Raw genomic sequence first — 16,599 nt, forward strand, 5'->3', positions numbered from 1 at the left:
GTTGACACTGTTCCTGGGTTAGTGATTGGTCACTGGATGTAAAGCTCATCGCGATTGGCTGGTTGTGCCACGTGTCCTTACTGAATGTGTTTCCGCTCCCAGAGTCCCTTGCTTTGCCCCCTGACCTCCCATTTGATTGTTACAGACGTGGCCGAACCGGGAGCGCTGTCACGGAAGACATGGTGAGAATGAGAGTAGAGCGGCGCCGGGGTGATGGTGGCGGGTTGTCTATCACTGTGTATTAGGAGGAGCAGTCTGACGCTATAATGTGACTATACGTGTCCCTAATACTGTGCTCAGCATCACCTTCTCTGCTGTGTCCACTGTATAGAAATGTTCCTACACTGAAAAGTTCTCTGTCTGTCAGTGAATTGAAACACCATCTCCATACAGATGTAGCAGAGCCGTGTCCACGCTCGTCTTGCATCAGACATCCTGTAGACAGCGCTTCTTTGTTCACACTGTGCGTTTTCTTTAGCACGGCAGATTTTAAAGAAACAAGGAGATGTTTCACTTCTCCGAGCAGTTTTGAAGTGATAATTCTAGTCTAGACACTTTGACATGCAAGAAATGACCTATATCAATGGTCACCACCTATAGACCCTCATACCTGTTGTAGTAGAGGGGTCCCCACTGCCCCTTTCCTGGCTGACACAACAGATGCCTGCACTGTGTTTTTAGCGGGCCCCCATTATGGTGCTAGGTGGGGGGATCTGACACTTATCTAACATTTATATGTCCTGTGGATGTTCCAGAGGAGCAGAGTTTTTTTTAGAACTTCTTAGAAGGACATGTCTACTGACCCTAAACTGATGGTAGATGTCTTTTAAGAGGAAGTATGGAATTGAAAGTTTTGGGTGAATTTACATGGACGTGTGCTCGCCCTAGTGAGAAAACATTGGCGTGCTGCGCAGGAGGAGGGAAGAGCATGACTCGCCCCTCCCCTCTGCATAGGAGTTCGCACTGCACGGCCGTTCTTACGGCCAAAGAACTGAACGGTGAGCACACGTTGTGCAGACCTTACCGAACCCGAGTGCCATATCTGTCTATGGGGGACATATATCCGGATGGATATAGGCGTCCATGGCGGTCGTGTGCATTGAGGCCTTAAAAGGAAGACGTTACACTAGATTTTTATTCAATTAAATGAGCAGCCCCCTCAGGTGAGGTATGAAATGCTCTTTCTAAAATTCCCTAATTTACAAGAAATCTTGCTTGTTTACTTATAAAAAAAAATCTCCTAAGTCGTATGAAAAAGAGATGAGTTGAGGTTGCAGGGGGAGTGTCACCTTGGATGCTTATATTTTTGACCCTAAAGTACCATTGCCTTTGTGTTATATTAAAAGTAAGAATCGGGTCTTCAGATCACATCAGGCTTGTGGTTCCCATAGCTGGGAATGTGAGCTGCAGATAAAGATCCAGTTCCCAATAATAATGTTTATTTATATAGCACCATAAAATTCTGTAGCGCTTTACAAATCATAGGGAACATATACAAATATAATATTACATTACAGAGTACAAACAGTCATATGGAACAATAGGGGTGAGGGCCCTGCTCACAAGAGCTTACAGTCTATGAGGATGAGGGGGTGACACAAGAGGTTACAGTCTATGAGAATGAGGGGGTGACACAAGAGGTTACAGTCTATGAGAATGAGGGGGTGATACAAGAGCTTACAGTCTATGAGGATGAGGGGGTGACACAAGAACTTACAGTCTATGAGGATGAGGGGGTGACACGAGCTTACAGTCTATGAGGATGAGGGGTGACACAAGAGCTTACAGTCTATGAGGATGAGGGATAACACAAGAGCTTACAGTCTATGAGGATGAGGGGGTGACACGAGCTTACAGTCTATGAGGATGAAGAGTGACACAATAGCTTACAGTCTATGAGGATGAGGGGGTGACACAAGAGCTTACAGTCTATGAGGATGAGGGGGTGACACAAGAGCTTACAGTCTATGAGGATGAGGGGGTGACACAAGAGCTTACAGTCTATGAGGATGAGGGGGGGACACGAGCTTACAGTTTATGAGGATGAGGGGGTGACACAAGGTATAAGAGCTTGTATAAAGGTCTAGCCAATTTTTATAAGGGAACAGTATAAAATAATTTAACATATAAAAATTCTGCTGCTGGAACCTGCCATCAGCCGTCATCTTATATACAAGGTCCAAGGTGAATGTTACTGCGGAGAAGCCTGGAGCTTGGTTTATATCTGGTGTTTGCCGGGTATCAGATGGGAGATAGGGCACAGAATGGATTAGTAAAGAGTTGACATTTCATGCAGTTAGCGAGTATTATAAGCCTGCCTAAAGAGATGGGTTTTGAGAGCAGGTTTGAAACTGGAGGGTGGTGCGTATTAGTCTGACAGTTCGGGGAAGGCCATTCCAGAGAATTGGTGCAGCTCTGGAGAAGTGCTGGAGATGTGCATGAGAGGTTCGAATTAAGGTAGAGATGAATCCAATATCACTGGCAGAGCGAAGAGCGCAGTTTGGGCGACAGACTGAGATGAGAGAAGAGCGATGGGGAGGTGCAGCATTATTCAGAGCTTTGTGGTTGAGGGTTATTATTTTAACTGAATTCTGAAAGAGCCAGTGCAGTGATTGGCACAAACTGGAGGCATCCGTGTAGCGTTTGGTCTGAAAGACGAGCCTGGCTGCTGCATTAAGAATTGATTGTAAAGGAGAGAGTTTAGGGAGTAGAAGACCAATTAGTAGGGAGTTGCAGTAGTCAAGTCAATCAGCGTAACAATTAGCATTTTAGAAGTTTCATTTGTCAGAAATGGTCGTATTCTGGAGATGTTTCTGAGATGCACCCGGCAAGAGCGAGCAAGAGATTGAATATATGGTGAAAAAGAGTCCAGCACAACACCAAGACAGCGGGCCTGCTGCCTCGGTGCTATAGTGATCCTAAAGCACCGGATGTGCACTAACTAATGTATCTCTTTACTGTTCTTAAAGGTGTATTCAAACGAAGACAAGATTCTTAACCCCTTCGCACACCAGGACGTACTATAACGAGTGTGACACGCACCTGTTACTGCCGCCATCTTTGGCACCAATCGTGGCAGTTAACCTGTTAAGTGCCACATTCAAATCCGACCGTGGCACCTAACTTGCCATTGCATGGGTGCTGCCATCTTGGAATAGCTTTTCTCTTGGATGGTGGAATCTGTTGCCATGACAGCCTACAGTCTCATTGAGAACTGTAGGCTTGCCATGCGAAATGATCTCCAATAGCCAGCAGACGGTAGGTTATTAGACATCAGAAGTAATATTCCTATATACTATATATCAGTGATGGCAAACCTTTTAAAGCCTGAATGCCCAAACTTCAACCAAAAGCAACTTATTTATGGCAAAGTGCCAGCACAGCAATTTCGTCAGTAATTGCTGAAGCCACAAAAGCAGTTGAAAAGAGGAGGGCAAATTTGGGCTATTGCAGCTTCTCTCCAGGATCCCTGTTTACAGGAAGAATTGTTTGGCCAGCATTCTTTGAGTCCTGTCTGGTGAACTCCATTCTGGGGTGATGGCCTGGGTGCCCACAGAGAGGTGCCACCACTGTTATATATTATATACTATAATACAATGCTATATAGTATTAGCAATCAGACCCTGCAGGGTTAAAGTACCCTTGAGGGTCTGAAATAATGGTAAAAGTTTAAATCTCCCCACCTTTCCCTAGATCACATATAAAAATAAACCATATATCATACACATGTTAGGTATCGCCTCGTCCCAAAATGCTTGTTATATTAAATTATTGTAAAGATTATTCACGGCTGTGAACACCGCAATGGAAATGAGCACCCAAATGTCCGAATCGCCACTTTTCCCCCATTTTTCCATTCATGAATATTTGAATAAAAAATGATCGGTCATATAGGTCCCAAATTGATATAAATTAAAGGGCTTATCTGGTTATAAAAAGTTATTTAGGGCCAGGCTGGGGCAAGCTATTTAAAAATAATAAACATGTACTTACCTCCTCCTGCCCCACCAATGTCCCGCACCGCAGTCAGTTTGATCCGTGCCCCTGTTTGTTTACAGGGTCACAGAAGACACGCACAGGGTATAATTTTTATACCCGGATAACCCCTTTAATACGCCAGCACATACTGTAAAGTATATAAAAGTTATTGGCCTCCGAATTTGGCAAATTGGAAAATATTTTTTAGGTACAAAAGATTTTTATTCTTTTAAATCTATTAAAGCCTAATAAAACTTGCATATAAATTTGGTATCACTGTGATCGTAGCAACCCACAGAATAAAGAGTGTATCATTTGGGGAGCAGGATAAAACCCATAAACAGAACCCACAAGAAAACGCCACAAATGGTTTTTGTTTTGTCAATTTCACTGCACTCTGAATTTTTTTTTCCAGTACATTTTATCCTGCAGATAATAAGCCCTAACACATCTCCGTAAACATAAAAAAGTTATTGCTTTAGGAATGAGGGGAGTAAAAAAACTGAAACGCAAAACCAAAAAAGGGCTGAGTCCTGAAGAGAGGGGTGGGTGGGTTAAATATACTCAGGATAACAAAATAACATATTCTCTAATACAAGGTTATTATCAAAAATACAGCATCTCAAAGATATAATTCCATCCTTTCTCTATCAGTCTTGGTGTTTACAATTTGGTTGCCCCTGTATACAACCGTAAAGTTCTGACTTTGTTTGGATTTTTCTCATGAAAAGCTTCTCTTGTTTGCACAATGCAGTGCTCTCTGCCTCCTGCCACCCCTACCAGCTCAGGCACAGGCACTTCCTGCCAGCAAACAGCAGTGTGCAGAAACTTACTCTACAAACTACAGGCAAGATAAGGTCTTTATCTGTGAGGGAGGCATATAGCACATCTGAGTCTGTGTGTGTTATAGGTGTGAGTGTCATTGTGTCTTATATCATCATCATCTCTGTGTCAGATGCTAGTGTATGTTCGGAAGCTAAATAGAAGTGTAGACAAACCTGTACCCTTATAATCTAAGCACATTGTCTCACACAATCACAGCATCTCACAGCACAGAGGAATCATGAAGTGTATGCTTAGAGAGCCCATGCCCACAATCTTAAGCTATAAAAAAAAAATAAAGGCAGGAAGTTAAAAATGATCTGACTTGGGCCACATACGTCCACCGCAATGGAGAGGAGGGGAAAGATGGGACATGTTCTACCTTTTTCCCTGTGTGCGGAACGTATTGCTCCGTGTGGCCAATGTGAATGTGAATGCGGTTTAAGGGCGTTCTATTTCCCCGAAACGCGTCTGCTTGTCTATGTATGTAGTCACTCTTTTAATGTAACCTAATAAAATTGAAGTCTTTTTTTTTTTAGTCCAGTTCCAAAACTCCTTAAATTTTTCTTCAGTTAAAAATGATCTTTATTGTGTAATTATCGCTAGGGGATTACATTTTGAGAACTTTATTCCATAGGCAAACCCCTTTAAGTGTGCAGTATTATTTATCTCAGGCCTCTTCATTTCTCCACAGGAGCTGGAAGCAATGAGCAGATACACAAGCCCGGTCAATCCGGCCGTGTTCCCACACCTCACGGTTGTGCTCCTGGCAATCGGCATGTTCTTCACGGCTTGGTTCTTTGTGTATCCTTTTACTGACAATGAGATCATCAAGCGCTACACACCAGCCAAGAGACATTATAGAAGACCTTCATAATTAATTTTTTATACTGTACCCCTCCATATTTTGACACTTCCAGCACATGTCATAGTAGGGTAATGCATGTTGGGTCACATTGTCAGAGGTGGAAGCGATACATTTTTGAGCACTATTTACGCAAGTCACATACACTTTGGTATTTACAATGCTGATCTTCAGAAATTTGAAGATGAGAAGTTTCTCCAGTACTCCAATGGAATAAAAACATCTCTTCCTTTAACCCCATAGCGCAATAAGACGTACCCTTACGTCTTGCTGCGCATGGGGGAGTATGAAGAGGGCTCACGGGCTGAGCCCTCTTCATACTCACCGGGCATTTGCTTTATAATCGTGGGCGCTGCCCTCTTGCCTCCGATCATCACTCCGCGTGACGTCACCGGGGAGCGGCGATCCGTTGTCATAACAGCCTCGGATCACACAAAGCTCTGTCATGATCGAGGCTATCTATTACAATGTGCGATCTGCTGTATGTATGGCAGTGTATGGTAGGAACAATCAGACAACTTAGGGTTAAAGTACCCCAGGGAGTCTGAAAAATAGTAAAAAAAAAATTAGATTAAAAAAAAAAAATTCCAATCGCCCCCCTTTCCCTAGAACTGATATAAATATAAATAAACAGTAAAAATCCTAAACACTTTAGGTATCGCCGCGTCCCAAAATGCCCGATCTATCAAAATTTAATAACCGTTTTTCACTGCATTTTACCCCATAGCGGGTAGACATTTTGAAAAATAGAAAAAATTCTATAAAAAGTGATCAAAAGGTCGCACAGTCCTAAAAATATAAGCGTTGCAATCGTTATCAGAATTTTTGTAAATGTATGAAAACATTATAAAACCTATACAAATATGGTATCCCTGTGATCGTATTGACCCAATGAATGAAGTAGACATGTCATTTGGGGCGAACAGTGAAAGCTGTAAAAACCAAGCCCACAAGAAATGGCACAAATGTGTTTTTTCATCATTTTCACTTTCAATTTAGAATTTTTTTCCCGCTTCCCAGTACACGGCATGGAATATTTAATACCATCACTACGAAGTGCAATTTGTTACGCAGAAAATAAGAAATCACACAGCTTTGTACATGGAAAAATAAAAGATTTTTGAAGGTGGGGAGTGAAAAATAAAAACGCAAAAGCGAAAAAGGGCCTGGTCCTTAAGGGGTTAATAACCCCTTCCTGACCAAGGGTCATGTATGCCTGAATGTCCCGGTCAATTTTTGCAGTTCGGTTATGAGCTTCTCTAAATGACGGTATTTTTTGAAAAGCTTAACAACCAAATTTTACAGGTGTTTTTTTTTTTCATGACATGTGAGACATTAACGCAATAGGGTAGTTTTTTTTAACTTTATAATATAATATTATACTTTATTTTTTTTCTTTATAAAATTAGCCAAGAAATTACCGGTATTACAAATATTAAAAAAAGTTTTTTTTTGTCATTTTTCTGATTTAAAGGTTTTTTTTAATAATACATTTTAATTTTACCAAAATATAAAGTATACTATGTACAGTATAATTTCATTATCCTTCCCCCAAGTCTTATCTATAGATGCAGAGGATGCATGTACTTCTACAAACTGTAAGCTCTTTAAATATGTAAATTTCTTCCTGCAGCTTCTTCTACATTCTGCCCTCAGCTGACAGAAGGAACATTTCAAACACCTTTATCTTATGAACCCTGGTACCTAAAAACCCAAAAACCAATTTTGGTGTCATATCTAACAGTAGAATGTACACTTTAAGGCCTCATTCACACGGCCCCTAAGGGAGCTGTGATCATGCGAGAGGATCACGGCCCTCCCAAAGACTTCTATGGGAGGAACGGCATGGAACATGGTGCATCACTGCACTGTGGCGGGTCGGATGGCTTTGCCGCAAAGTATAGGCGTGACCTGGCCGCTCTTCTGCCTATGGCAGCATACGGATATAGGACTGCCCCCTTATATGATATCAAGATTGTATGTGGATGGATTGGAAATATCCCCTTTGAGGGTTTATTCACATGGCCCTCTGTGGGGACGTACATGCGGCCGCATACAGGTCCCATAGGCGGCGGTACACATGTGACACCGCTCTCTGCCGCAGACCAGGAAAAGATAGAACATGCTCTATCTTTTAAATTGGAAGAAAAAGGAAGACTGGTCACTCACCAAAATGCAGTCTTTATTCAAACCAGCAGGGTAACATCGAGAGGTGTCGGGCACGCCACAAACAACAGGCTGTTCCGCGCATAACGCGCTTTCTCAAGTCTGTGAACGTGCTCTATCTTTACCCCGCTGTTTCCTATGGAGGGAGGAGGGGCCTCCTCTCCAGCACACGGCGGTATGCCCGCACGACAGGCATACTGTGTGTGAATGCACCCTTAAAGTTACAATCGGAACTCTTGGAAAAGCTGTATATAAAGATCAAAAGGTTTTACTACAACTTCCATACACAATCCAGACATCAGACTTCATGAAACCACCACAGCTGTGGTTGGGTGCTTCAAAGGGACTCAGGGGTCCCAAGACTTTATCCCATTGTATTACCTGAAAGGAAAAACTGCAGGGGTATTGTCACTCCAGACACACTGATATTCGGCTCTATAGGACCTAGAAACCTGCTGCCGGCTTCATATTAAAAATGAGAATCTCATCTTTAAAATCCAATGAGGTTGAGATTTTATGAGCCACAGAACCAGAGAACGGCCATTTCATGCATTTTTACTGGTAATGCAGTAGTTTAAAGCTCCTAGTGCTACCCAATTATTGCTTGCTTTATCAGAACCCTCCATTAAAGCTAGAAGACACTGCAGCGCCTTACCCATCAGTATTCATGAGGAGGCGGTAACTGCCGCATGAAGCACGGCAGTCACTGCCGACCTATAGTATGAGAGGAGCAGCACCTCAGACGGCCCCCCTCATGAATACACCGGACTGCTGTAAGCTTGGTACGGTTCTGTAGTGTTTTCTAGCTTTATCGGAAGGTTCTGATAAATGTAGCAGTGTTAAACTGCTACATCTGTGGTAGCGATAGTGCATTTCTTTAGGGTGACAGGTTCTCTTTAAACTGAAAGGGCCTGGGTTTTATAACAATTCTGTTAATGCCTGTGTTGTGTGTAAAACTTTTCGGTTATGTGTCATACTTGTTACAGTACAGGAAAAAGTGTTGAAATACCCTATAAATTCATATAATACAATCTGAAAATAAAAAGTATTATAGAGTATGATATTCGCACGCTGCTGTCACAACGGTTTGCTTCTGGAACAAAGATTTACATGAGGCGATCTCTTATGTCATCTTCATGTTATGTTCATAAATTGTTCCTTAATACTTCCCTAAAGCTACGAGGTGACATCCACAAAATACACTAGGGACATATACAAGGAGCTCCTTATTTCGCTAGTAGCCTCGCTCTTCATGGGATTCGGGGTTTTGTTTCTCCTCCTATGGGTCGGGATCTACGTGTGATGGTAAGTAGTTTGTTAGTGGACTACAAACGTGTTTCATCCTCCACCATTCTTTATCCATATGCTGCCACCCGTATTCCTCCCCAGAATATATCTGCTATGGCTGATGACCTTCCCAGTCCCGTCATTCTTCTGCTCGTCTTGTGTCACTCCTTAGTAAATGCATTACAAGAACCACCACTATATAAATATCAGCAGTTTTGTCAGTTCCCATAGACTGGTGCAGGTCTATCAAAACTAGTAGCACAATATGCAGATCATAAAAGCCACTGAAAAGAATCCTTATAGACTGTACCATTTGTACCTCTTCTTTGTATCCACTCCCGTTTGGCACATAACTTGTATACTGTATGTGTGATACTTGAAAAGTGCAGAAGATGCTCATAGTACAATTGTCTATTCATGTATGCGGTGCGTGTATGTGCATGCTTGATCTGTGAATCTTATTCTCTTCCTTGGTACTTTGGGAATTATACAGGACAGCTACATCAAAAGTGTCATAAAATAGATGAGAATAAACATTTGCACCTGTGCTCTCATACTAGAACCCCTGTTGTTCAAATCCTATGGACTGCACACATTGCACAGGATAGGGAGTTCTTGCATCATATTTCTATATGATGCAAGGACTAATGTCTTGTGCTGTTTGGAGCCTGTGGGATCTGACCAACATACAGGTCCATATACATGGGCTACACACATTTGTGTGCAGCGTGCCTAATACAGAGGTGAGCTAAGCACTCTTTGAACTCCCTACACACTGAAGCTAATAGACGAGAACCATTGCTGCCCTACAGTTAAGAGTAGAAAGTCCCTATGTAGGACTGCTGAAGAGGCTGCATAATCTGTTCCTTCTGGAATAGATATACTGGTTTAGCTGAATCCCTTATCATGTTATCAGGCTTCTTGTAAGTCATGTTTGATATTAAGGGAGCTGCCTTTCAAGGTAGCTAAAAGACCCACCCTGGAAAATATATTTGCATGTTTTACAGCACACAATGTCAGAGAATTGAAAGAAGTAGCTGAGACGCCTGCCCCCACTATATTGATTTGGAGGGAAGGATGGGTGTCGGATTTTGCACAGAAACCATGTTCTTAGGAATGGAGAGGATCCAAGCTGTCACACACCCAAAAAAATCTAGCCTTTATCTGCTACCTAGTGAATATGGGGCAACCGGTTGTTTCTGAGATACTCATAATTGTGTAAGATATTTATAGATGGATTAACAATTGACTTTAAAGGGATTATCCGCAGGTGGCAATAAATTGGGGATGGGCTTTTTAGAGAAAAAAAGCTGTACTCCCTGCCTCCTTCACTCCTGATGTCCTGCGCTCAGGGAGCTTCTGGCTGGCCACTCCCATCCGTCCTGTCAGCACTGTAAGCGCTTGGATATGGTGTCAAATGGGAGTGGCCGGCAGCTCCCCGAGGGCAGCTTCTGTGCTCCTGTAAACAAACGGGCACATGTCAGACAGACTGTGGCGCTGGACATCAGGAGTGACGGAGGACGTACAGCTTTATTTTAATTTTCTTCAAATCCCCATTTTAAACAAGTTCAATTTCAGAGTGTGATGTTATTCCTGTGCTGCTACTTATTTTCTGTCTTTCTCTCTTTTCAGATTGTAGTTGGAGGATAAGATTTGCTTTTGGATCCTTTTTTTTTTGTTTACTTCACTCTGTCGGGGGACCAGTACTGGCCGTGGATGGCGGCGTCCACTCAGTCGTTGCACTGTCATTTCTGCAATGGAGATTTTCTCGTGGTGACTTTGCTCACCAGTCACAATAAAACACTTTATTACATTTATTTTCGCGTCTGTCTATATTTCCAGGTTTCTACAGTCACACAACACCAGCCAGAATACAAAGCATTATCCATATATTTATATTGTGGTATTTATACGTAGAAAGGAATTTTTTTTTCGGACCCGTAGAGGAGGGGGTAGGGGAACAGTGCTGTCATAGGAAGAAAAATATAAATACAAATCAGACATTAAAAAAAATATTAAAAATGCTTTGAGATGAAACTTTACCCCTTCCAGTACTAGTGTCGTGTATTGAAAGGGTTAAAGCAATATCATGTGATTAGTGTCTTAATTATCATAAGAAAAAAAAGTATTTACAGGATTTTAACATTAAGCTGAAAACTTTTTTTTTTTTTTTTCCTTTTGGGATTTGCAAGGGTTGGGATGGAGGTCCATGTTTCCTTCTTAGTCACCAATTCATCTCTTTGGACAGCAGACGCACGCTGGGTGCTCAAAGTCTTTGGTGTGCTGCCTCACCATAAGGCGTTCTTGGCTGCCCCTATCATAGGCCAAGATTTTGGTCCTCGACTGCCATGTTAAGATTTAAGTGCACTTCTGTGGTTAGGGAATTAAATACAAAACACAAAAAACGAGAAAAAAAAGATTCACATAAAATACAATAAGACACATAACCTGTTCCATTATTCAGTAACTTGAAGCAGTTTCTGCAGCCTGCGGCTTAGTGGTGGCATCTATCAGTTCAGGATGCTCCGGCATAGACTGCAGGGCTGAGACTTCGAATAAGTATTGGGATGGTCAACAGTAGGTGGAAAGGTTGTAACAGAAGGATAATAGTAAAACATACAGAAAATCATCAGGATGGAGAAGACTCCACATGTCCTCTTCATTGAACATGAGAAATCCCATGTTTCTTGCTTGGGGATCATTCCCTGTGTCTCCAGTGTGAATGCCTTCTGATTTCCAGTTGGTCCCAGTAGGATCCAGTGCTGCTTGGTTTGGTCCAGTGTTGCACATCCAGTGACGGGTGGGATTACCCCGTGGCTGCCTGCAGTCTGGGGGGATGGGGGTGAGGGAAGACGCATGAGATGCGTCAAAATATTGGGGGAAATCTGGGGTTTTCCAGCTGATCAATAAGTATGTCACTTGCAGAGTCGGTAAAAATTGAAATAATAGTCTGTAACTTCTGAGGAATCCACCGAAATGTCATAACATCCAGATGCACCCTAGAACAGAGAAGGGATCAGTTAAGGCATTTTAAAGAAAAGGTCCATGGGTTGAGTAGAAACCACTAAGGCAAATGACACTATTGTATTGTAATGCTGAAGGCACCGTGTAAATCTGCACATACAGTGGGTACAGAAAGTATTCAGACCCTTTTAAACTTTTCACTCTTTGTTCCATTGCAGCCAATTAGTAAGATCAAAAAAGTTATTTCTTTTGCTCATTAATGTACACTTTGCACCCCATCTTGAAAATAAAAACAAATGTACATTTTTTGCTATTTTAATTAAACAAGAAAAACTGAAATATCACATAGTCTTAAGTATTCAGACCCTTTGCTGTGGCATTAATATATAACTCATGTGCTGTTCATTTCCATCTGATCCTCCTTGAGTTGGTTATACTCCTTCATTGAAGTCCAACTGTATAATTAAAAAGATTTGGACTTGATTATGAAAGGCACACTCCTGTTTATATAAGTCCTCACAGCTCATATAGCACGGGAGAATCATGAGGTCTAAGAAACTGCCTAAGGAGCTCAGAAACAGAATTGGGACAAGGCACAGTTCTGGCAAAGGTTACAAAAGAATTTCTGCAGCACTCGAGGGTATTTATCTTCATTTTTTTTTTCTATTTAGCAGGTTTTTTTGCACCTGAATTCCCTCTATTTTGCACCATATTTATCTAATGTAAAAATTTGGTTAGATAGGTTTGTTCTAGGTGGATTGTTTTTGAGACTTTAATATTTTTGCAACCTTTTGTAAAAAGTCTCAATGAGAAAAAAAACTATAGATCAGAATTAGCTGACAACATTCTGCTAGCAACATACAGTCATTGAACATTCTTCAGACAGGTCCCCTTTAAACAAAGATTTTAGAAATGTTGACAATTAACCAATTGTCAACATTTAAAACGTCATCAGATAACTATAAGGCTATTTCCACACCTTGTGGACCGTGTGGATGCAGAAAATCTGTGGTGTAATAAAGTTTTGTAAAAAGTCATGTAGACTTTTTTTTTTTTTTTTTTAGGGGACTTTTCAGTGCAGAAAATAAAATAAGCATATTACTTTTCTTGTGCTTCCTCACAAATTTTTGCATGGATTTTTTTTTACATTGAAGTCTATGGGAGAGTGAAAATCTATCAAATGTGCATCAATGGCATCAGGCAAAAGGGATGGAGAAAAAGGGAAAAACCGTATGTGGAAAATCTGCATGAAAATTGCATATAAAAATCGAATAAATTTGATGCAGATTTTTCATGTAACAAGCAGAATGTGTGCAGATAGCCTAACTAACACACAGGAATTTGTTTTGCCTATATATATATATATATTTTTTTTTAAAGTTGGAATTTTACATGTCTGTTTTTTTTTTTTGTTATCTACACCTCTTCTGTAGAGGAGTAATTTTGAGACTTTTTTTGACACCATTTTAAAAAGTCGCATATCATAAATTAGGAAAGTATTCCGAAGTTAAATAAGGTGTGCTTGGCTAAAATTCATGTGCATCTTACATTTCCAAAGTCTCAAAAATGTCTCAAAAAAAGTTTCTAATATGGCACAAAACACAACAGTGAAGGGGGGGGGGAGATACAACTGCCCCGAGTTTCCTAAGAGCACAGCGTCCTCCATAATCATTAAATGGAAGAAGTTTTGGATGACCACAACTTCCTCGACCTGGCCATCCAGCCAAACTAAGCAATTGTGGGAGGAGAGCCTTGGTGAGAAAGGTAAAGAAGAACTCCAGGAACACTGTGACTGAGCTCCATTGATGCAGTAGGAAGATGGGAGAGAGTTCCACAAAGTCACTTATCACTGCAGCCTCCACCAGGTGGGGCTTTATGGCAGAGTGGGCCAACAAGCCTCCCCTCTCAATTCTAAGCTGTGTGTGTGGAGAAAACCAGGCGCTGCTCATGACCTGCCAAATACAATCCCAACAGTGATACATGGTGGTGGTAGCATCCTGCTATGGGGGCAGGGACAAGACGACGGCTGCAACTGAAGTACAGAGATATCCAGGATGAAAACCTCTTCCAGAGCTCTGGACCTCAGACTGGGTTGAAGGTTCACCTTCCAACAAGACAATGGGGCTCATTTACCAAGGGTTCGCGGATTGCACAAACATCGGATATTCAGACGATTACCATTTTGCGCTGCATTTAAAAGGGTATTGTGTAGCATGCGATCAGATTTTGGCGCAATCTCGCTGGCTTTCATGCGACACAAATCGGGGGCGGGCCGACGGACGATCCGATGGATTTGGACTGAGCGCAGGATTTAACATTTAGATTGTGTCGCAAGACAATGCTCTTACGTGCACCAGGAAGAAGAAGATGAACTCCGGTGGAACTCAGCGGGGAAGCGACACATGAGGGATATCGGGCGCACGATCGTAGTGAATCGCGCTGGAGTCCATGATCTTCGGACAACGCACAGTGGGGATCGCGACAGGACCGGGTAAGTAAATGTGCCCCAATGACTCTAAGTACACATCTAAAATAACAAAGCAGAGGCTTCAGAACATCTCTGTGACCATTCCTGACTGGCCCAGCCAGAGCCCTGACCTAAACCCAATTGAGCATCTCTGGAGAGACTTGAAAATGGCTTCTATTAATGTTCACCATCCAACCTGAGGGAACTGGAGAGGATCTGGAAAGAAGAGGCAGAGGATCCCCAAATCCCAGTGTGAAAAACTTGTTGCATTGTTCCCAAGAAGACTCCTGGCTGCACTAGCTCCAAAGCTGCTTCTACTCAACACTGAGCAAATGGTCTTAATGCTTATGAGCAAGTGATATTTCAGTTTTTCTTTATAAATTAGCAAAAATATCAACATTTCTGTTTTTTTCTATCATTATGGGGGCAGAGTTCACATTAATGAGCAGATAAAGAACTTTTTGATCTTATCAATTGGCTGCAATGAAACAAGGAGTGAAAAATGTACAGGGGTCTGAATACTTTCTATGTCCTCTGTATTTCATGTTGATTTGTGTTTTGGGTAGTGCAGATTTGTATGCGGTTTGTGAGCTTTTTTATTTCCACCTTTTATCTGTTGTAGTTTTGCAGAAAAATCTGCATTATTACAGTAAGTTTACATACACATTTATTTTTCCAAATAACATTTACTTTAAAAGGGTTTTCCCAAAAAGTTATGGGATAGGGCTTAACTTGCTGATTCATGGGGTCCTCAGTGATGGGACCCCCACAGATCATGAGAACGGGGTCCCAATGTACACCCATCGCACCCCAAGATAACCAGCGCAGCTGGTTGCAAATAGCTAGGCTGCCCCGTTCACCTCTATTGAGCTGAGGAGATTGGGGGAAACGGGGCAGTGCGCCCATGAACAACCAGCTGCTTCGGTCATCTCGGGGTGCGTTCTTGATGATCTGTGGGGGTCCCATCACTGAAACCCCCAATGATCAGCAAGTTAGGCCCTATCTTGTGGATAGGGACTACTTTGCTTTGTGGGAAAACCTCTGATGCTTCAGAAATATGCAGTGGAATTTCTGAATGAAAATCGTTGTAGAAAGAAAATACCCTAGAAATGCTGCAGTCCCTATTGAATTTGGCATTTTAGGAGCCCAGAACTGCTTCTGATGTAGGTTTATAGAGCATTTTGGCTACAGATGTTTTACAGGGGGTTTCCAGAACTAAAACATCTTTTCTGAAACAATGCGCCTGCAATTGACCCGTTCCTGTTGAAGGCTTCGGGCATTTAATGTTTGTTATTTTATGTGCCAATAGTGTGTAATGAACAAATTATGAGAAATAGGTGCACAGGATTTGGTGAATAACACTTCTACAGGATGATGGATTTCTTACCGGAGGAGATACTCGCAGATGAAATGAGAAGTCCTGGGAGGGAAACAGTTGTAGAGACCACAGATGATATGTTGATGGGGCTGGTGCAGCGCAGACTCCTGAGACCTGGTGAAAAGTGTCAATTGGCAATCAATTATTTAATCCCAAACTTTTAAAGCCGGCAGATGTTTGTCCGGGTTCTTTCAATATGAAAAATATACCATGTTCTGTCCAGGGCTTTTTGTGGTTAACACAATTATCTTAGAGGACCTGTCTGAATTATTTGGGACCCTAAACCAACTGTAGGTCTTTATGGGCCTTTGGTATAGGGTCCCAAATCGACCTTTCTTACGTTTTTAAATGGAAAAAACTGTCAAAAATGAACTTTAATACTTACCTAGTTTTGAGTCTGAGGAGGCACATCACATCAGACTCACATGATGAGATCCTATGCTACAATGAGGGTAGTGAAACCCGGGACAGTATCCCTGCTTCACTGCACATGCATCTTCACTTGACAGCACGCGCACGGCCGAGGTAAATATGAAATTTTTTATTTATTTTTACCCAAAGTGCCTAAAAATCATACAGGGAGATTTAGGATGCTAAACCACTGGTTCATTAGGGCCTCTGGGTGGTTTAGTGTCCCAAATCGTCCTGACAGGTTCCCGTTAACAGAAAGCC

The 16,599-nt window shown here is 41.9% G+C and overlaps 2 protein-coding genes across 7 annotated transcripts in view; one reads left to right on the top strand and one right to left on the bottom strand.

The window, feature by feature from the left end:
• The first annotated feature begins 26 nt into the window (after nucleotides 1-26).
• Nucleotides 27-10,935, top strand: TMEM258 (transmembrane protein 258). Its single transcript, XM_072118046.1, has 4 exons — nucleotides 27-182; nucleotides 5,495-5,604; nucleotides 9,008-9,136; nucleotides 10,751-10,935. The coding sequence occupies exons 1-3, from the start codon at nucleotides 180-182 to the stop codon at nucleotides 9,132-9,134; spliced, it is 240 nt and encodes a 79-aa protein (XP_071974147.1). The 5' UTR covers nucleotides 27-179; the 3' UTR covers nucleotides 9,135-9,136; nucleotides 10,751-10,935.
• MYRF (myelin regulatory factor) overlaps nucleotides 10,752-16,599 on the bottom strand; it is a 99,149-nt gene continuing 93,301 nt past the window's right edge. For all 6 annotated transcript variants that reach the window (XM_072118040.1, XM_072118039.1, XM_072118041.1 and 3 more), the window contains 2 exons: nucleotides 15,937-16,041; nucleotides 10,752-12,117 (listed from right to left, as the gene is read on the bottom strand). In XM_072118040.1, the coding sequence (XP_071974141.1) occupies nucleotides 12,034-12,117; nucleotides 15,937-16,041 (189 nt within the window). In that variant the 3' untranslated portion in view covers nucleotides 10,752-12,033. The remainder of the gene's footprint in view (nucleotides 12,118-15,936; nucleotides 16,042-16,599) is intronic.

This window comes from Engystomops pustulosus, chromosome 7, assembly GCF_040894005.1.
Source record: "Engystomops pustulosus chromosome 7, aEngPut4.maternal, whole genome shotgun sequence".
Lineage (NCBI taxonomy): Eukaryota > Metazoa > Chordata > Amphibia > Anura > Leptodactylidae > Engystomops > Engystomops pustulosus.

Bases quoted from the DNA above. Each gene is read 5' to 3' on its own strand.
- TMEM258 (XM_072118046.1), top strand. The intron at 5,605-9,007 runs GTATCCTTTTAC...ACTTCCCTAAAG, and splicing joins TTCACGGCTTGGTTCTTTGT to CTACGAGGTGACATCCACAA.